Source organism: Dysidea avara, chromosome 3 (assembly GCF_963678975.1).
Source record: "Dysidea avara chromosome 3, odDysAvar1.4, whole genome shotgun sequence".
In the NCBI taxonomy this organism is placed as follows: domain Eukaryota; kingdom Metazoa; phylum Porifera; class Demospongiae; order Dictyoceratida; family Dysideidae; genus Dysidea; species Dysidea avara.
Genome location: NC_089274.1, coordinates 22,476,154 through 22,498,136, shown reverse-complemented (window position 1 = coordinate 22,498,136; position 21,983 = coordinate 22,476,154). Strand labels below are relative to the sequence as shown.

Here is a 21,983-nt window from a genome sequence, read left to right as displayed (position 1 = left end):
GCAATATTTTTGACTGAAAAATGATGCCACTTTGTTTAAGTGATTCACAATGCTTGTAAAGCACCTAAGTGTAATAATGATGAAATGATACCATTATTCCAGAACAGTTGTAATTAAAGGTGGACCGATACTGGTATCGGTATCGATGCCGATACCAGTGGTATCGGTATCGGTAATACAAGGTACAGATACCACAGTAGACACTCACCACTTTTATTAAACCATCTCTAGCTAAGTTTCCAGTAGCTAATAACTTAGTTGAGCTAACGAAGTAGCGAAACAAAGCCTTTGTTACTCTTTTCCAAGTATTGCTGCAATTACTCCGTGTGTATTCTAATATATTAGAGCACGTGAATCCTTTGTAATTAAATGGTAGCATAGGCGGCGGAAAGGGGGGGGGGGGGGGGGGGGGGGGCTAGGGGGCTAAAGCCCCCCTTCGGTCTGCTGAGGGGGGGCTTAGCCCCCCCTCAGAATGATATCACACCGAAATTATCTTTCTTGGAGTGGGGGCTGAAAACCATGATAAAGATCGAGATACTCTAATAGAGCAGTCACTCTAATAAAGTATTCGGTGTGTAGCGAGCTATGTAAGGATTTTTATGTAGTTTATCAGCTAGAAATGGTAGCTGGTGCGGTGGAAAGCTCTTGTCAGTTGGTTGTGACCTTTTTTTTTTTTTTTTTTTTTTTTTTGGTCTCACCTTACCTCAGCCCAGCCCCCCCTCATATCAACTACTTCCTCCGCCGCTGAATGGTAGTGCAGTTGTTCCCCAAGAATTAAGTTTATGACTACTTGGCTTGCTTTTTCATGAAAAAGTTTGGTTGAAAAGCTGTAACAAACATTGTACAATTATCGGCCGCCCACGCAATTAATTGCCTTATCAATAAGCTTACAAGAAAACTACCTCAAATCAAGAAATTAGTAATCCACAATGATGTTTATCATGTTTAGCTGCTATACAATAAATATTTTAAAACTTGATTGAACTGAGATCAATCAATTACTATGATATTTTAATAGCTAGCTATGTATCACAACAATGAAATTTCAATAATAAACTTGTCTAGGCTTCAATGTATAGTATCGGTATCGGTATCGGTATCGGCAAATAATTTCAGTACAAATACTCGTATCGGAAATATCGGTAAAAAGTGGTATCGGTCCATCTCTAGTTGTAATAGCTACTAGCTGTCATATAAGGGCACAGCCAGTAACCAAAAAATATCAAGACACACGGTAGTGTGTCGTGCGGCCAAGAAAGCCGGCGACCACACCGTGAGTATATTTACAGGAAGAAAGAAAACAGCTTATTCATGCGTGTATAGTTCCATGGCCCTTTCTCCAAAGCACACCATTTTTTGCATTATAGCTGTCCCCCAAGTAGGGTACGCCACACAGCAAATTTGATTAAATTCGCAACAGCCATTAGCGAGATATGGACGTTAAAAATTTCGTTTTTTAATCTCTTCGTTTTTTTCTTCTTATGCCCTACGGGGGGGGCTTCGGTTTCTTTTCGCACACTCTGCAAAAATTGCTATAAAATGCAAACATGTAACTCGATTGCCTCGATCTTTGGCACAAATGAAGAGTGTGTAATGGTGTATTCACGTACCAAGTTTGTTGTGAATCTGAGTAATATTCAAAGCGTTCATTCACGTAAAAAAAGATCAAACTTCTGTCACGGCTACAGGGTAAACCAAGTATAGAAATAACTTGAAAATTAGTGTGTAGATAGGCTGATCATCATAGCAGTGCCTTTTGATAGTTTGAATAGCAGTAGAGTTACAGCGACAAAGTTTATAAAGCAAAAACTAAGCAAGTGTAAAATCACGGGATCGAGATACTCTAATAGAGAAGTCACCACAGGGCAAAAAATGTCGAAAAAAACTTACCAGAGTTCGAACCAGGGACCTCCATACCTAACACCTGCATCCTTAACCACTGAACCACTACTACCTTGGCTGATCACTTCACTTAATTTCTGCTTTATAAATGAAATTTCTAGTTGAAATTTGCTTATAATCAAACATTTGTACTTTTCATAGATCTACCAATAGAAGTACTAGATTGCTCTAGAACATTCTATGTATGTTCTATTAGAAGTCCTCAAAAAATGTGCACTCTATTAGAGTATTACAATGATATTATCAAATATTGAATTAAATCATGTAATGAAATACATTTATAAGTCTGTCTTCAATAATCATCATTGTATCTACATATAGAACAGAAGAAATGTGAGTAAAAACAAACCTCAAAGTCAGCCATAGGCTGGTTTTGGGGCCTTATAAAGTACAAAAAGAAGTGAAATCCACACAAAAACAGCCAAGCTATGAAAAAATGGTGCGGCCTTAAAAAGCCTGGATGAAAAAAGTTGTGAAATCAAAGGTGGCGGCCAAGAAATGGCTGCAATGATGTTAATGCAAAAAATTTTAATAATGGCTGTGTGTATTGTTAAAATTTATTATCATTGCAGCCATTTCTTGGCCGCCACCTTTGATTTCACAACTTTTTTCACCCAGGCTTTTTAAGGCCGCACCATTTTTTCACAGCTTGGCTGTTTTTGTGTGGTATTCTTTACATAAAGAACATGAAGGAGAAGGATGCAGCTACACATGATCAATACTTGCCATTAATTTTGTGTTTGAAATACCTTAATTTAGTGGTACATTAAATTTAGCAATTTTAGAGTTTGGTTTTTGCTAATTGATCACGTCAATTCACAAATTAATAAATTTATATGGTAAATCCATCAATATACAAGATTGCTAAATTTAGTGTATTGCTTGGTTTAAGGTATAGGCCCAGACTATAATATCCAAACAGTAACAATGAAAAGAGGGTTTGAGAGTACAAGTATACACTCACCATGCAGTGTGTAGAGTACGCATACGTAGAATTTTCCAGCTAGGGGTCAGGGGTGATGCTCCCTCTGGAAATTTTTGGAATATAGCTATCTATCACAAGATTGAATCTGGAAGCTATTTTTAACCAAATACTCTATTGTACTGAAAGATTGTGGGGGTACAAGATGGATGAGTTCAGCTGTAAGTAATTTTAGAAAAACAGAACTACACTTTAAAATGATAAGGCAATACATAATAGCGGATTGTCAAAGACATACACATGCAGGATTGGATCTTAAGGTCACTGTAGAGATTTAAAATGCACACAAAAATAACTTCAACTTTGTAGTATACATATAGCCACAGATTGGTCTGTTACTATTTCAGTCTGACTTTTTATTCTGTTACTATTTTGGTCTGACTTTTTACAACTATATGGCCCCATCCGTCACCATTTTAATTTTTTCAACCAGAGTATAAAGTCACATAATTGTACAACTAGTTTTTGGCCAATACTGTGGTATCATTTGAGTTAATAAAGTTGAGTTTCAAGGGGTTTGGGAATGCAAACCCTGTATGACATTAAATTTATTAGCTTCAATTGATGCTAGATTCAGATAAATGCGGCATGAAACTTTGGTACTGATAATGCAAAAACAAACTGTTCTCAGATAGCTACTACTATACAGCCTTGTTAACTGTATATATGCTAAGAAATTAGCTGTCTTACTTAAACATGTCAACCCAAGCATCAATGTATAAGCAACAACTGAAAATATCCACTATAATATTAAACTATTTGACAGAAGTTGTTCTCAGAAAGTGATTAGTATATGGCAGGATGTTTGGAGCAATGGTAAGATAGCAGTGCACAGGTCAAGAAAACACACTGGCAACTTCTTGAAAAAAACGTTATGATGGATGTTCTATTAGAGTATTTCAATTTTTGAACCCCTCTTAGTAATTCTAAGTAAAGATTAGCCATTCTCCCTTCTTTTTCCATCTTTTCATTGCCCATGCATACGTATAAGATGCAATTGCATCTATACTGCAACTTATAGAAGCTTCCTAGCTTACACTATAGTATTAGCCTGTCAGTTACAAGTGATTTGGAGGATTAAAATTTGATGAATTTATTGTGTTGCCAATACTAAACAATGTGCATTATATTGGCAAATAAAGGTTGGCAAACTTCATTAAATTTGCCAAACTTCAGGCCTTATTAATATATATACCATGCCAGTCTGTGAAAAGCTAAGGTGTAGCTGTTGATTTAAAAAGAGTTCAGAAATGACATTCATGCCTGCATGACAGCAATACATTAGCATTATTTATAATGTCATTGCATATTGGTTGCCACCTTTGATTTCACAATTTTTTTATGGGTGTTGCCTTTTTCACAGCTTCAATAATTGTTTCAAACAGACGGTAAAATGTACACAACTAACACAAATCCACAGGCCAGTGTGGCTCACACAAATCAGAAATATAATTAACACCCGATACTGGTAGATTCTGCACTAAACAGCTAGCCTGCCAGTTTAAGGAAATGCTACATAGCTATACCCCAATAATGAATTCATCATTTCTGTATTGATGTGGCTTGATTCAAATGGCCAGACTAGTGCATGATTCCTACATAAAAGCACACATTAAAGTGACTTCACCAAGACAGCTATACATAACAAGTAGCAATAAGGAAAAATTATAGGGAGACTTGACTGTATTGATTAAATGTCCACTAGTAGCTTCAGGTGTAGGCAACCTCCCTACTGTCCCTACTTTGTTTATGATCCCTACTTGAAATCTCAAACTTAAAATTCCCTTATACTTATTCGTTTATTTTTTGTAAATTATTGCTCATGCAGATCAATAGGTGTTGCTATTTTGTGAACTATTATTTAACTAATGAATAAAGGTTTAAAATGCATCCTGTTTTATGAGAGATTCCATTCTAACCTGAAATTTCAATTTCTCGATGCCATATAATATTTGTATACAGCTTAAATATTTCAGCGAGGGGCAATATTTTCGAGGTTGAGCAATGTATTAAGATTTTGCAGATTTGCAAACAATCCCATCCATATGTATAGAGCTAATAGAGGTCTAGGATCTTAGGATATACAGTATAAGGTACCAGTATGTGGGTCTGTGGTAAGGCATATTTTAGAGGCGCATAGAGGTAAATAGCGCACAAAGGTCAAAGTGATGAATAATTGTAATTGTAAAACAGGGGGTTACTGATCATGATGAGAAACAGATAATCACCAAATAGTTAACTTATTATGATATATATGACATAAATTTTTTCTGGCTGCATGGTGGAAACCTGAATACATGCAAGTTCGCCATGCACCATTGGTATGACTACACCTGTATGGTAAGGAAAGACTGAAGTTATCTGTAATTTATAAAAATATATAAATGATCATTTCAGAGGCATGCATGAGTATAGTAGAAGGCACATATTTTACTAGAACATTATTTCAGTGGTAGTGAGTGACCTGGTAGCTAGCATAATAGTTTAAAGGAACTGCACAGGGAACTTGCATCTGAGGTGTCGTCTGGCCAATAACAAAGGAAAGGATTGACTCTCATCAGGGAAGCTAGTCTACATAAATATGGGGACCCAGACCCAATGATTGTTCTAGGGCTCACCTCCTCTCCCTAAGGTTGTGAATGACAACTACCAGCTTGTTTTCAATGAGACACAGAATTAATGTCAAAAGTTCAATTTCAGACATGCAGTTTAAAGTAATACTTATAAAAAATATCCAGATTTTAAGAAATTGTACACACAACCTCAGTGATAGATGCTCTCAAATTCAGTTTCAGATAGTCTATTTTTATTTCCCATAGCTATACAACTATTAACATCTCTACATAGTGATGGGTATTCATTTTCTGAGACTAAATTTTCACTGCAATGATTTCTTTTCGATTAAGCTTGCCTTCAAAATAGTACACGCAACTATCAAAATTGTCCTCAAGCTCAATTTCAGCCAATTTGCTTTTAAAGTAAGCAAAAAAAATACCCTCACATCTCTGTGGTACTGGTTTTAAAAACATTAGTAATGGAATAGCCTTTAATGACAATTGTCAATAGGTACGTGTACAGCAAAACTACATTAAAAGGGCACCCTGAAATATAACTTACCCATGTTCCAAATTTCAGTGTATAAATAATTCACAGTTAAATTTGCTTTCTAGTTTTACATTTCTCCATCTGCAGATACCCAAGCTGATAGTGTAGTAGTATTGGAAGGAGGCATGCTGCCATCATCACAAGACGGAGCAGTTCCAAATCCACATGAACCAATAGATAAACCACCAAGAGTTCAATTAGTGGTCAGTTATTACGTGCACAATTATGATGAATTAGTTAGTGATAAATCTGTATGTCCAAATCTGTATGTCCCTAGCAAAAGCGTAGTAGTCTTAGGTCATATTTTTAACGTTTGCTTGGTCATACAGCTTATAGGTCTGGCACTATTCTTTCCTTTGATCTGATATATAGAAGTCCACTATTGATGAATTATTACAAAAAGGTAACAAACAAATGTAAGGAAACTCACTTTATATACAGTATAGCCTAAATATTTTGAGGGGCAAATTTTTCGAGGTTGAGCAATGTTGTTAAAAATTAATTTTTTGCGGATTTGCAAACACTCCCAAAATGTATTAGGCTATATGGAGGCCTAAATATTTCGAGGGTAAAATTTTCACTGATAACACCCAAAACCGCGAAATCAGTGAAAATTCTCCCCCTTAAAATATTTAGGCTATACAGCAATCGTATATCTAGATGGGATCATCTTAACTATAAGCACTGGAACACACTTGACACACAAATTAAAAGTTTAGCCATGCCATTAATATTGCTACATGTGTAGATGTAATGCAATAATCTCTCTTGTTTTAGCACTAACTGTAAGGAAAATGAATTGACTATGCTAAATGCCATATTGATTTTGTTTGCCTTTATAGGGGATGAAGCATACATTAAATTTCCTATATATACCGAGGTAGCTCACTTGTAAAAGTTAGAAACACTTATTTCAGGAGGATGTACTGCAGTTTTAACAAAGAACAGATTGTGTGTGGCTAATGTTGGAGACTCCAGAGCTGTACTACGTAGTTTACCAAGAACATGATCAACCTGCTTTACATGTTAAACAACTTAGTGGAGATCATGGTGTTGAAAATGAAGAAGAAGAACTAAAACGACTCTCAGACCTGGAATTAGACTCTGAGCAACTGATAAGGATGGGTAGACTGGGTACCCAGGAGAACACTAAGAGTATTGGGGACTACTCTATAAAGGGAGGATACAAAGATGTGGATGTGATCTGGTGAGATGTAGTAAGTCCCATATTCTATACAGAAAGTATGAGGCTACCACAATTTAAGTTTAAAGCCTGGTCTGCTACCTAGGTAGTAGAATGTAAGATGTTATATACAACACACCTGAATAATTCAACTCATGCATGTGCATGTTCAGTGTAGGTAGACGTGTATTCTCTTTGTAGTTATGCCACTGATGAACCAGGAATTGCTATACCACATGTGACCTCTGCTCAGTAGAAATTGATCCATCCTTCAAATGCCTCATCCTGATGACTGATGGAGTATACAAGACACTGGAAAGCTGGACAAGATGGTGGAGATGGAAATGATCTGATAGATGACATGACATCAATGAACATGGTTTTGGGGAAAATATGGTTAAATACATTCTAGACAATATCTGTCAGACACAATATGACTTGTACCAGACATCAGTTCACACAGATCATCGTCCTGATGTTGTAGCTAGTAACCAATAGGAAGAGAAATGATATCACCTTGGTGATTTTTCAATTTCAATTTGAGGTCCCTATTAACCAGCCTCTGCATTTACAGCAATTGTGTAGCTGATTTTGTAATTGTAACTGCTTATCAATTGTGTGCATGTTATAGGCTTATGAATACTATGTAATTAGTTACTGCTGTTTTGATTATAAACTGCAGTTAGCAGAAGATGTCATGGTGTACTATATATCTAGTTCACAAGGTTACCAAATGCAACTTATATTATAGGGAAAGAAGTCGTGTGCATGCCCCCATAGATTTTAAGTCTGTACTTCTCACTGAATCACACTGATATCATTAAAGAGTCGTTTTCTTTATGACTACGTTTGAGAACGTGTGTAGCTAACAAAAAGTTGAGATGTGACCACCAAAGAATGACCATTATGCGGCTAAGAATCATATTGCAGTACCTGACAGGTGTCAGTGTACAGGGAAAGAAGTGGCCAATATTACTAGCTAATTAGAGTTTAAATGAATTAATTAGGAATGCAGCAAGACAGCATGACCAATGCAAGACTGATAGTAAAACATATAGATGGATTACCATTCATTCTTGCTCTTTTAGTCACCTTGTGGACACATCTTTTTTGTACAGCTGCATGGGGATTTCACTCATTTTTGTAAGTATCAGATAATACCTAATAAAGTCATGAAGTAGCTAATAATAATAATGATTATTATATGATTTTGTGAACAAGGTATACTGGTCAAACTTCATTACTTCTGTGATAATAATTCAATCAATTATTCATGCATTGCTCAGATCAGCCTCTACAATTGATAATTATATTTCTGGTCGACTGCTCACATCTGTTCTGAGAGCGTGAAACTGAATTTCTGAAATAAACGCCTGCATTGGCAGCCATACATATTGGGCTGCAACAAATTATGCTAAATCTAACTTTTCGGTATCATGATTAGTTTTTTACTAGCAAACATTGCATGACAGATAATGTGTATCTGTCATCAATACTCAAATTGGTAATCTATAAAACTATTCCAATTGAACAACCACTTCATTGTTGCTGAATCTACCGCACCTGCATCTGAAACTAAATTTCATGAAGCAAGAGAAATAATTAGCTTTCAGTTGGAGTGCAGTGCCCAAGCACAAACACCACAACATATCAAAACAACTACTTCCCAAGAACTGTCATTGATGGGAATTCATGATCAACTGAAATGACTGATAAGAAATTATTTCTATAGTCAACATTTGTAGCTAATTAACTAATCATTTGTAAATTGTACATTATGTTCCCCCTTGTAAATTCCTTGTAATTTTCTTCCAGTTAAACAATTATAAGTAACCATATATAGCTACATAGCTCATAGACATTTTAAATGATTCGATTAGAGCATACACGACTTCACAGGAGATATCATCACTTGGACAGTGCATGGACACTTCACCTTATACCGCTGCTACGGCTAGGGGGCTCTCATTCTATACAGTCTGTCAGCAAACATCATGACAAAATTGAATGTATATATCGCTATGTGTGTTTTACACCCTGAGGTAACCTCGTACATGCAGAATAGCTACACATGCAACCATGCCTAAACATATATTATACAAATAAATATTTGGGTGTCACAATCCAAAGTGGTTTGTGGCATAAAGATATTCAATCTATTGCTATTATTGTGATGACTGTGAACAGTGAAAATTTTATCCTTGAATTTTAACTTTAGACCTTCATAAAATAATAAAATAAATGTATTACATTTTCATGGCATTGTTTAAAATTTAAATTTTTAATAACTACAACATTGCTCAACCTTGAAAATATTCCCCCTCGAAATGGTGCCACCCTCACCCTTGCTTTATTATGTTGGCAGGATCACATGCACTACTAGACTATTAGCTAATTAGCACCATTATAGTAACCAGACAGTCTTGGTAAAAACTACATCTCTAAGTCACCACTTGCGATCCATATCATCTAGTACATCTACGTACCATTCTAATTGTGCGTAAAGAACCAAACCCCGCTCAATCCTGCAACAATGAAATGGTTCAGTGCGATTACCGATGAGACATTACCACATTGTACATGAGATTTTGCTTGAATTGGTCAATGGGAGAATCCCATACATTCATGTATGTTAGAGGGCAACTGTTGCCCCTAATGTATGGGGAAACCATGAATTCAAAAATGTTAGCTATATTTTAGCTATGACTTCACTTAGCCAATACTTTATCCATACCTATATATATATAGCTAATGTAAAGAGGATGAATTACCAGGGTAATGGTTATTATATCATTCATGTCTAGCCTGGTGTACTTTACACCTAGAGTGAAATCAGCGAAAAAATTCTTCTTCGAAATGTTTAGGATATACGGTACTGTGGTGAAGATATTAGCGCACAAATGTCAAAGTGATGGATAATAATTTATTTTAGTGGCGTTCACGGTAGTCTTCGTCCAGAAGGCAGATCTAGAAGTTGCACCAGAAGACATGGGAAACATTCTGACGATTGTGATGCACTACTGTCGCCGCTGTTATGAATTTCTTTACTTTATGTACAGATTTTATCATAGTAAGTTTATGAATGTAAACGCATGTAAACTCAAGAAAGGTAGCTCGTAGCTACCATATATAGATTACATAATCTATACTCGTACTGTCCGTGACTACTCAGCCGGCGGATCACGGTGACAGCAAAATTTTAATCCTTCATGTAATATATATTCAGACATGCACCGTTCAATGTTGAACCCCTCCCCTAACTCTGAAAGGCAAATCTGAATGATGAAGCCGGCAAACTCCTTTCTCCACCTTTTCAAACACACTTTCTGTAACAACTTTAAACAGGCTGTAGGACCAGGTGTCCTACAGACCTTCAGCACTTGTGCTGTAAAGCCTTAATAAATTTTAAAATAACAAAAAAATTTTGGAGCTCTGGAATTACTGCATGCATGTCTAATCTTGCTTAAGAGTATAAATAGTATCCAGTTTTTTGATAGCTATGTCTCTTGCAATGCATTGTACATATATTGTTATTATGATATGACGTAAATGTTTCTGGCTGAGACCTGAATACATGCAAGTTCGTCGTGCACATTGGTATGACTTCCAAGACTGAAGTTATCTGTAATTTATAATAGTCATTTCAGAGGCATGCTTGAGTAGAGACTTCAAGAATTTGCACACATAACCACAGTTAAAGAAACTCCATCTAAAAAAAATGTGTTAATAGCCAATTTGCTTTTAAAGAACCAACAGGAATACCCTCAGATTTCTATCATGCTAGTTTTTAAATGCATTAGGAATGGAACAGCTTTATAACATTTGTATGACAATTGTTAATAAGTGCGTGTACAGTGTAACTACATCAAAAGGACACCCTGAAATATAAGTACGAGCACTTATCCATGTTTTTAATTTTAATGTATAAATCTGTTCAATCTTTCCACAGTTTATATTAGACAGTTTGCTTTCTAACTTTAAATTTCTCCATCTGCAGATGCACAAGTTGATAGTGTAGTAGCAATGGAAGGAGGCATGCTGCCATCATCACAAGATGGAGCAGTTCCAAATCCACATGAACCAATAGAACCACCAACAGTTCAATTAGTGGTCAGTAAAATTACATGCACAATTGTGATGAATTAGTTAGCTACTTTACTGATAAAATCTGTATGTCCCTAGCAAAAGTGTAGTAGTCTAAGTTAAGTTGGTAAGTATATATGAATGTGCAATGTGCATGGAATGAAGCATGCACTCTTCATTACCCATCACCATATATGAGTTACATGTTTGTTGTGTAGAGTGCACTGAAACACTAGCTGGTGTTGACACAAAATAGAATACTATGACAAGAACAGTTTAGAGAAGTTTCCAATGTTACATGATAAACATGGTTTTATGTTAATCAGTCTTTTTTGCCTTGGTACCTTTGGAAAAGGATTTGCAGCGGATGATATAATTATTTAGGCAATAACAAATACCCTCATTACGTCAATTTCCAATAACTTTACATATAAGGGGGGGGTTTCGTGAATTTACACTGACTGTCCATGGGCAAATTTTGCTTCTTTAGGATCTATTATACATATACAATACTCAAACAGTGCCATTTTGATTGAGCTGCAAATTTCGAGGGGGATGGATAACTGCCAATCCATGAAATTCATGAAAATTTTCTCCACTCAAAACCTGGTATTATAGTTTACATTTTACGAAAACCATTTCTGAGATGTGAGAAGCCAGAATTTTATATTACTGCAAATATTTTAATGGTTGATCTTTTTCACATAAACAAACAGTATGGCTTAGCATGGATTTCACTTCTTTTTGTATTTTAAATGCCCCAAAATAGCGACCTCAGACTGGCCAAAATTTCCACTACCTGCAATGTTTTCTTCATATCTTTAAAACAGGGAAGCCTTATTCTCTCGCTCATTCAGCAAACAATCTATAATAAAGATGCATTATAGCGCTGAAGTTTGGTGTACCGGAATTAAGCATTTCCGGAGAAACAGCACGGAACATTTTTAGGTCCGCATACTTTCTGTAGAAAAGTTCGTACGGATATTTGTATTGCAATTATGGCACCGACCTTGTTTGAGTGCAGGTGAATTTGCTGATGGTTTTCAGAGTCATTTGAGACTTCCCTGGGCAAAGTGAAGGTGCTGAGTTCGATTCTGGACACATTTTGAGGTGAAACACACTCTTTTACGTTGATTTTGGTGAGCTAAATATGGTGTAGCGTAGAGTTCATCTAGGTAACACTTTGTCTCATGAAGTAGCCTCAATATTGATTGTTTTAGGTCAGTTTTCGGTAGCTTGTTTTTAGCAGAATTTCGCGGAATGCCAGTATTGTAGTTGTGGGGTCATATTATTATGATTATGTGTCTATTGTGTAGAATTGATAGTGTTAATTGTTGGTTGGAGATGGCCTTGTCACTGCCTTACCTTGGTGAAAACTGTGAGCGAGTTGGAATCTCTGCTCAAGGCATTGTTAACCACATTTTACCAGTCTTACCAATATCTTCGATTACTAAAGGAGTGGTTTTTGAATTAAATGCATTTCGAGTTAACTGTAATTTTTCATGGAATTGCTTTTATGATTGGCTGACATTGATGGTTGATGATGTATTACCATTAACACTGACGGCTATTAAATCACTTGTATTCAGACTGAACAAGAAATGCTCGGAGCTCTCGCGTACCAAACATAGTGACCAGATTGTCCTACTATTTCAGGAGCCTTTTTTTGCACAACAGAGTATACCTGCAGCAGAACATGCACAACCAAGTAATGTTAGTGCAGAAGTGCAGCAAAAGGTTGTAGTAAGTGCGGAGCCAAAGCTCTGTGTAAGAAATGTCAACAAGAAGTTAAAACACAAGGATGAAAAAATCAAAGAATTTAAATCTGAAGTTTCTGCATTGTCTAAAGAAAACCACGAACTTCACAGTTGCTTAGCTACAGCTCAAAGAGCAAGCAAAAAGAATCGGATTGCTCTTAGTCGATTGAATAAGAAGCAGGATTTTGTTATTATAGAAAAGGATTCTCAGCTTTGAAATTGGAAAATTGCTTTGATGCACGCATGGAGTTGCTGGAAAAAAGAATAGAGGATTTGACGTGTGAGGTAGAAATTGCTAGAAATGAAAGAGATCAACTTGCAGAACGTTTGACAGAATTTGAATCACAAACATTGAAGACGAAAAAACATAAACAGTTGTATCTTGACAGTGTCTGACAGTGCTGTATGGAGCTAATGAGTTTAAATGTGAGCATACAGAATGTTGAGAAAGTGATTAGATCTGTATTGCAACATATTGCCGGTATGAATGTTGAAAACCTACCAAAGCCAAGTACCTTGATTGAGATGACATCTGATATGAAGGGACTTGCGTGCCAACAGCTTGCAGAACAGTTAACTAGAACAAAGGATTTGACGCTTCACAATGATGGAACTTCTAAATTTGGGCAACACTATGGCGGATTTCAAGTTTCATTACCAGAAAGCTCATGTTCTTTGGGCTTATGTGAAATGCTTACTGGATCTGCTGATCTGACGCTCAAATCACTACAAATGATCCTCGCAGACATTGAAGCTGTTGCAGGTGATGGAATAGGTAATAAAATATTGGCAAATATTAAGAATACAATGTCTGATCGGCATATAGTTGAAAAGAAGTTCAATGGTTTGCTATAAGACTACAGGCAGGAAATCTTGTCATCAGTTGTAGCTGGATGGGATGCTCTCTCGGAGGAAGAACAGCTGAATTTGTCATCTTTAAACAATTTTTTTTTGTGGAATGCATCTAACAGTTGGCATGGCTGGCTGTACTTGAATGGGAAAATGCTTACTTTGATGAAGTCCCATCAAGACATGTTTTAGCTCGCAAAACAGAACCTGGAATTGTTCGATTAATTCGAACGGCTTGTAAGGCTCTTAGCAGACATGGCTGCGAGAAAAGTGGTGTATACCAACACTTCACACCTTATTTGAAGCAAAATGGTGTACCTCATAATCCATTAGCAACGTTTCGAGGAAATCGCTTCAATATTGTCTTTTATGATGCCGGTGCTCTTTTCTTCATTGCTCCATTAGTCAAGGATTTTTTAAAGAATGTGTGGCAAACTTCAAATCAGCTACTCAAGGCTGTTTCTGCAGACTTGGCAGTTCCTGAGCATTTAGCTGGGTGCACAGCATTGGGGATAATCAATAAAGTGATCACTGGACCCCTTTGGAGGGTACTAGAAGACAAAGATATAACTATCCTTGATATGAATGGACGGTTTCGGACTTTACTGTCTTGCTTAGATAAGTGGGCTATTGATGCTTCCACTGTGGTTTCTGGTAATGCCATTGTCTTTGAAGATTTCCCTCCAACTGTTGATGCAATCTATGAATGCTTATTTGCACCAAGTGAGTATGATAATATTGTAGAGGAGATTCTTACTGTGTTGTTTGGTGCATTTTCATCTTTATTGACTGGTCTTGTTGGTGAGCATCTACCTGATGGGAAATATGATGCTACAAATGTATCTTTGGTTGCAGAAACAAAGTCTGTTCCGAAGACCAACACTATCAGTGAGAGGGATTTTGCACAGCTGGATCGCTTCCTCAGGGAAAAACCAAATGCATCCATTTTATCACTAGAAGCTTTGATCTTGTTCTGCAACAACAAAACTGCTAGTTGGTTGAATGATAAATCTCCTGCTGAACACTGTGAGTTGCTACACAAAGCAAGAAGTAGTTCATCCGGGTTAAAGCAACAGTATCAAGTTCGGAGAAAGAAGCTGATTGAAGACCGTGCTAAACTTCTACAGGCAAAACAGGTTTCTTTGCTTCGTTTGCGAGAAAAGAAGGTGCGAGAGAAAGAAAACCTTACCAAGGCAGTCATGAAGTTTGGGTTATGGCAGAATGAACAGTATGTAGTGGATGGTCTTGCAAAACTAAAATCGAAAACTAGCAAGTTGCATGCTTTGAAAGTTCAATTGGATTTCAGACAGAAAGTTTTGGAACAATTCCCTGCAGATAAAAGTATATTCCACCTCTCAAAGAATAAAAAAAAGCTGTCTGTAGAAGAAGTTTGCAGCAACCTGCGCAAACTTTTTTTGCCACCTTCTAGTGAAGACCAGGAAGGACTAATCGGCTGAAGAATTAAGCACAGATGGATGGTTGATGGAGAAGAGCAATGGTACTCTGGAACGATTCTAGATGTTGTCCCTGGTACAGATGACCGGTATAATGTCCAATGTGACAATGAAAACCAAGTTCTGTCATTAAATTTGCTTTTGGACATTGAACAAGGTGACTTGGAATTTGTTGATTAAGCTTTTTATCATTGTTTTTGTATATAGTGTATGTGATTTTAGTGTGTTCTAGTTATGAATTTGGCGAATTCCTGTGAAACCAAAAGTAGGTGTGGCTAGTTAAGTGTGCAATTTGTTGTGAAACCAAAAGTGGGTGTGGCTAGTTAAGTGTGTAATTTGTTTCTATACATGTTTACATTATTGGGTCCAAATTTGGTGGAAAAATTCTCACGTTTACTGAAGTTATGAGTTGTAGAAAATTTGGTGCCAATGGAGGGGCTTAGCCCCCTCTAAAATAGGAGTGGGAGGGCTGCAGCCCCCCCTTGTGCTACGCCTATGCTGAGACAGCTATCAGCTTCGCGTACTACCAGCTCCAATTGCCTTCTAGTGTCTCAAGTGAAGCTCTCCATGGCGTAAATAATTCATCTCTTGGTGAACGGTTGGTTTCTTGGAGCCGTTTTGTTTATGACAAATTGTAATGCAAATGCGACGAATTCTATTGCAAAACCGACGAATTCAACTGCAAAACCGACGAATTCAATTGCAAAACTGACGAATTCAATTGCAAATGGGACGAATTCTATTGCAAAACCGACAAATTCAATTGCAAACGGGACGAATTCAATCGCAAAGGCGACGAATTCAATTGCAAAAACCTGTAATATTCAATATAGACTGGTTTTGGGGCTTGGAAGACAGAAGTTACTGTAGCATTAAAATGTAGGTTGTTAGCCTAGTCTGGCGCAGCCGACCTTTTTATGCCACTCGCTTTTTGATTAGTTGGGTGGCACTCGCTGTAAAACGGTCTGGTCACAACCGCATACTAAACTTGTGTATGCTGCCACTATAGTGGCAGCACCAATCAAATCGCAGCATTTGTAATTAAACTGAACATTTAGCATGTAAAAAGTGGAACCATGGATACTGTTGCCCGGAGGGTATTGTATCTATGGTAACTATGCATGGTCTTACTTGGAAGAGGGGAGTATGCTGTTATCAATTGTATACAGAAGCTTGGCTACATGAAGTGCTCCTCTGACAGTGCTGTCAAACTCGAAGCGAGATTCAAAGCAATAATTCTAAAGCGTTGCCATGTCAAAACCTGCGTGATTCAGACGTTAATTAATTCCAGCTACACGAGTTTGGTGGCAGCACCAATCAAATCGCAGCATTTGTAATTAAACTGAACATTTAGCGCGTAAAAAGTGGAACCATGGATACTGTTGCCCGGAGGGTATCGTATCTACGGTAACTATGCATGGTCTTACTTGGAAGAGGGGAGTACGCTGTTATCAATTGTATACAGAAGCTTGGCTACATGAAGTGCGCCTCTGACAGTGCTGTCAAACTCGAAGTGAGATTCAAAGCAATAATTCTAAAACGTTACCATGACAAAACCCGCATGATTCAGACGTTAATTAATTCCAGCTGCACAAGTTTGGTATGCGGTTGTGACCAGACCCTTTTACAGTGAGCGCCGCCTAACTAATCAAAAAGCGAGCGGTGTAAAAGGGTCGGCAGTGCCAGACTATTGTTAGCCCTGCCACTGCAAGATCAAGGTTTCCATCTAACTAAACAGGAGTTCTGGGATGTACTCCACCTGCATTATGGTTGGAATATACTGAATACTCCTAGTCACTATGTTTGTGGTGCCAATTTTTCTACTAATCATGCCATGATATGTCGGCATGGTGGCTTAACATTCGTACATCATAATGATTTGTGTAACATTACAGCTGAGTTACTGTCTAAGGTTTGTAATGATGTTGCCATCGAGCCACCTCTTCAATCTCTTATTGTTGTAGTGACATTTTCTTCAGGGACTTCTAATAGAACACACATAGATTAGATCTATGAAATTATGAAATTAGAATTTTCATTTATAAGGGAGAACTGAGCAGCTGACTACAATGATTCAGTGGTTAAGGGTTTGGGAGTTACGTATGGAGGTCCCTGCATGGTTCAAGCATTGGACAACTTTTTTTTTCCGTTAATGTTTTTGTGCACCTTTTGCTACTTGGTCACTGTTCTATTAGAGTATTCAATCTTGTTTTTTTTTTTTTTGTTATGATTCTGTAGTTCTGATTTCTTTTAAACTATACAAAAGGTTTGAGCTATCACCGTTAAACTATTATGAAGATTGATTTTCAAGCTATTCTCTTTGGCAGTTAACCCTGCAAGTGTGACAAAAATTGGTCTTTTTTACACAAATAATTGTCCATAACTCCAAGACCATTTAGCAGATTTGCAGACTTGGTATGTGAATTCACCTCAATACAGTGCTCCCTTGATTACGTGGCCTTCATGCAATTATCCATTATCTGAACATAAAATTACTATTGTTTTGTGTAAGGTCCAAATTCTATTATAGCAATTGAATGGGGCTCTGTATATAAATGAATGCAGTTAGATTATCTAAACTTTTTGATTACCTGAAAACATCTTGGTACCAAGGGAGTTGGATATTCAACGCTACATTTTTTGGCAATTGAATCATGCATTTAGTGGTTCTTGTAAAGTGTGCAAAAATAGGACTGGAAAATAAATATTAAAAAGAAATTAAGCCTAACTTTAAGGGCTTGGAATTCACAAATGCAGAGTGATTTTGCTAACATTTGGAAAGTCAGGTGCTATAAGTGGCTGGCAACTATAATACAAGATTCATGTGTTTTTAGAAGGGACCATGGAGCTATGCATGAGTGAAAAACATGTTTCTTTCATAATACACATACACTACTGTGTGTCTTGATATTACTAACTTTTGTTGTAAGTAATTACGTATTTATACCATTACATTTTCTCTGCTAAATAAAGTGTGGCAAATACAATAATTCAATTTCTTCTCAATTGCTATTTGTTATGCTTGTCATGTCTTGTGGTGTAATGCTTCTGTTCACCATTCAGATGAAAACACCACTCATCAGTTTTGGCTCTGTACCAAATGAACGATATGCTTTAGCTGCTCCATCCACTCATGAACATGATAATGAGGATGAGTACCTGGTAGATGAGAGTAGTGACTCCTCCAGTGTCTACCTGTGTGTATTGGATGGTCATGATGGACGAAATGCTGTGGAGTTTGTGAAGAAATATTTACAGGATAATATCTTTAGTCACTTTGCTATCTCACAATCTGAGGAAACAATACGTACACTTATCATAAATGCAGATTCTGCCTTTTTTACAAGCATTGATCATTTTACAGAAGAGAAGAAAGCTACTCAGTTGCGAATACCTAAGGTAAATAGTATGTATATGTTTATATAGAAATATTATCGTTTTAATTATGCACACATGACTTTCGTGCATTGCAACAAAAAAATTGTTCAGCAATCCTGTTGTAATCATTCCTCTCTATTTATTGTAGTCGTATTCTTAATTCTTTTAGTGCAATGGTGTTGATCCACTGGTAATGGGCCAAAGGCTTTGGTGTGTTTGCTATCACATAAAAAAAAACAAAGTCATACCCATCTGTAATGTTGGCACCACAGTGAAGGTGTATGAGTAAAATATGCCAGCACAGTTCTTAAGCAGAAATATACATTATGGCTTAAGTGACATGGCTGCTTAGCTTAACTTCCAGTGCCAGAATAGGTCATATTTTTAATATTTGCTTGGTCATACAGCTTATAGGTCTGGTACCATTCTTTCCTTTGATCTGATGTAGAAGTCCACTATTGATGAATTATTGCAAAAAGGTAACAAACATATGTAAGGAAAATTTACTTTATATAATACGTATATCTAGATGGAATCTTCTTAATTATAAGCACTGGAACACACTCAACATACAAATTAAAAGTTTAGCCATGCCATTAATATTGCTACATATGTACGGCCTTAAGTTTGGATATAAGGCAATGTTCTTACTTGTTTTAGCACTAACCGTAAGGAAACATTCCTTTTCCCTTATATAATGGATTGATCGAAAGTAATTGACTATGCTAAATGCCATGTTGATTTTGTTTGCCTTTGTAGGGGATGAAATCTTATGAGGCATACATGAAATTTCCTACTGAGGTAGCTCGCTTACAAGAGTTAGAAACACTTATTTCTGGAGGATGTACTGCAGTTATAGCAGTTATAGCAAAGAACAGATTGTGTGTGGCTAATGTTGGAGACTCCAGAGCTCTACTAGTTTACCAAGAACATGATCAACCTGCTTTACATGTTAAACAACTTAGTGAAGATCATGGTGTTGAGAATGAAGCTGAACTAAAACGACTTTCAGACTTGGGATTAGATCCAGATCAACTGATAAGGATGGGTAGACTGGGTACACAGGAGAACACTAGGAGTATTGGGGACTACTCTATAAAGGGAGGATACAAAGATGTGGATGTGATTTGGTGAGAGTATTAAGTCCATATAACTATAAATATGCATGAGGCTACCACATAATTATTTATGTCATTTTAAATCCTGGTCTGCCAAGTTGGTTGAAATGTGCAATATACAACACACCTGAAGAATTCAACTCATGTGCATGTACAGTGTAGGTAGACGTGTATTCTCTTTGTAGTCATGCCACTGATGAACCAGGAATTGCTATACCACATGTGACCTCAGTGGAAATTGATCCATCCTTCAAATACCTCATCCTCATGACTGATGGAGTATACAAGACACTGGAGGCTGTAGCTGGACAGGATGGTGGAAATGGAAATGATCTGATAGCTGATATGATTGATAAACACATCAATGAACATGGTTTTGGGAAAAATATGTCTAAACACATTCTAGACAATATTCGTCAGACACAATATGACTTGTACCAGACATCAGCTCATGAAGATCATCGTTCTGATGTTGCAGTAGCCAATAGGAAGAGAGATGACATGACTTTAGTGATTTGTCAATTTCAATTTGAGGTCTAATAACCAGCCTGCAATTGAGTAGCTGATTTTATAAATACAACTGCATGCAAAGCTTGTATATTAATCTTGTGCATGTTATAGGCTTATATTATGTATTTTAAATAAAATTAGTTACTGCAACTGCCGTTTTGCTGTATAGATTGTGTCAGTGAGCTATAACTGCAGTTGGCATAAGGTGTCATGGTATATGCTCAACTGAGTATTTGACTTCTAATTCTTGCAATGTATTGTAGATAATAAACAACTAAACGCAACATTATAATAGCTGAGATGATAGTTTTCAATACAGCTTAGTAGGTCAGTTTTTGTTGTCCAGTTGAATAATGAATTATAATGTTGCGTTCAGTTGTTTATTAACTGCAATCGTAAACTGTGTGCTTCTATAGTACATTACTTGACATATATGGTCAGTCACATACAAAGCTATAAAAAAAAATGAAGTGTGTCCTACACACCAAAATATCACAATACACACACAAATATGCCAATTGGTGTGTGTATTGCGACGTATTGGTGTGCAGGACACAGTTTGTTTTTTACGGTGCATGCAAAACTGCCTATATATGTCATTGCATTAATTAGTATAGTTATGTAGTGTGGAAATCAAAGCCATTTGAAAAACTTACAGGCTACTTGATATGGTATGTGTACGTTATTGCTAAAAATTTCTTTACTATATACCATACAGTATTAATTTTAAATTCTCATTATAACTTAAATCAGTATATAGCTATACTTTGAAGAGTTGTATGGACATATGTGATCTAAAGCCTTTACCCATCGACATAACTTAGTCCTTGTATGGGTTTGACTCTGAACACAACAAGTTGATGTACTATACTATCCATGGGAAGCAAGAATCTTAATGATAATAATATTTGTGCAAACACGTGTGCAGCACTTAATGGATCAGTTTGGGGACCATGCATGGTTGTTTCTACGTATATTATATATATATATATATACATATATATATATATATATTGAGCAGGCTTGGGGTCAAATCCTTTGAAAAGTATTTAAATGCAAATACTCTGAAAGTGTAAAATACAAATACTTTTTAAATACTTCTGTACTTTGATCTGGACTACACGTTACACAACCACCCAATAGTACACATACCTGTTTTAATATTGTTCTAATAAAATTGCAAGTGTATGGTAGGCAACTGCAGGGGTGATTTCAATAGAGTCAGCAATAAGAGAACTAGCTGAGTCAACTGTAAGAATTGTGGTGGTGTCCTCACAAGTAAAAGCATTGGAGAAATAGCCATTAAAAAGAGTTGCCATTTCAGGGTCAGAGCACACTGTGGTACCATCAGAGATAAGCAGTTTAGTAATGCTAGGACGTATCTTTATTCTCGAATAATAATGTATCGCCAAAATGCTTTCAGTATAGACTTCACACCTTGCATTAAACTCTTTTCAAAATCCTTTCTAAGATTACTAGCTAGGTTTCTAATTTGGTTGTTAATTGATTTAAAGTTGGATAGATTGGCAGAGGAACAAGTTAAGAGGTACTTCTTCCATAAATGGTTTTTCTTCCTTTTCAAACAAAACACTTCAGAGTTACTTTCTGCTTGTATAATAGGTGGGAACACATTTATCAAAGGCATCCTGAAAAAATGGACTT

General features: G+C 36.6%; 2 protein-coding genes across 2 annotated transcripts; both read left to right on the top strand.

Annotated features, from left to right (window-relative positions):
- Positions 1 to 6,936: 6,936 nt before the first annotated feature.
- LOC136249292 (TGF-beta-activated kinase 1 and MAP3K7-binding protein 1-like) lies at positions 6,937 to 7,821 on the top strand. Its single transcript, XM_066041252.1, has 2 exons — positions 6,937 to 7,196; positions 7,374 to 7,821. Exons 1-2 carry the CDS (start codon positions 6,952 to 6,954, stop codon positions 7,426 to 7,428), a joined length of 300 nt encoding a protein of 99 aa, XP_065897324.1. The 5' UTR covers positions 6,937 to 6,951; the 3' UTR covers positions 7,429 to 7,821.
- A 2,249-nt stretch (positions 7,822 to 10,070) lies between these two features.
- Positions 10,071 to 20,488, top strand: LOC136250275 (TGF-beta-activated kinase 1 and MAP3K7-binding protein 1-like). Its single transcript, XM_066042460.1, has 5 exons — positions 10,071 to 10,242; positions 11,170 to 11,282; positions 18,379 to 18,714; positions 19,453 to 19,823; positions 19,997 to 20,488. Exons 1-5 carry the CDS (start codon positions 10,161 to 10,163, stop codon positions 20,349 to 20,351), a joined length of 1,257 nt encoding a protein of 418 aa, XP_065898532.1. The 5' UTR covers positions 10,071 to 10,160; the 3' UTR covers positions 20,352 to 20,488.
- Positions 20,489 to 21,983: the final 1,495 nt, after the last annotated feature.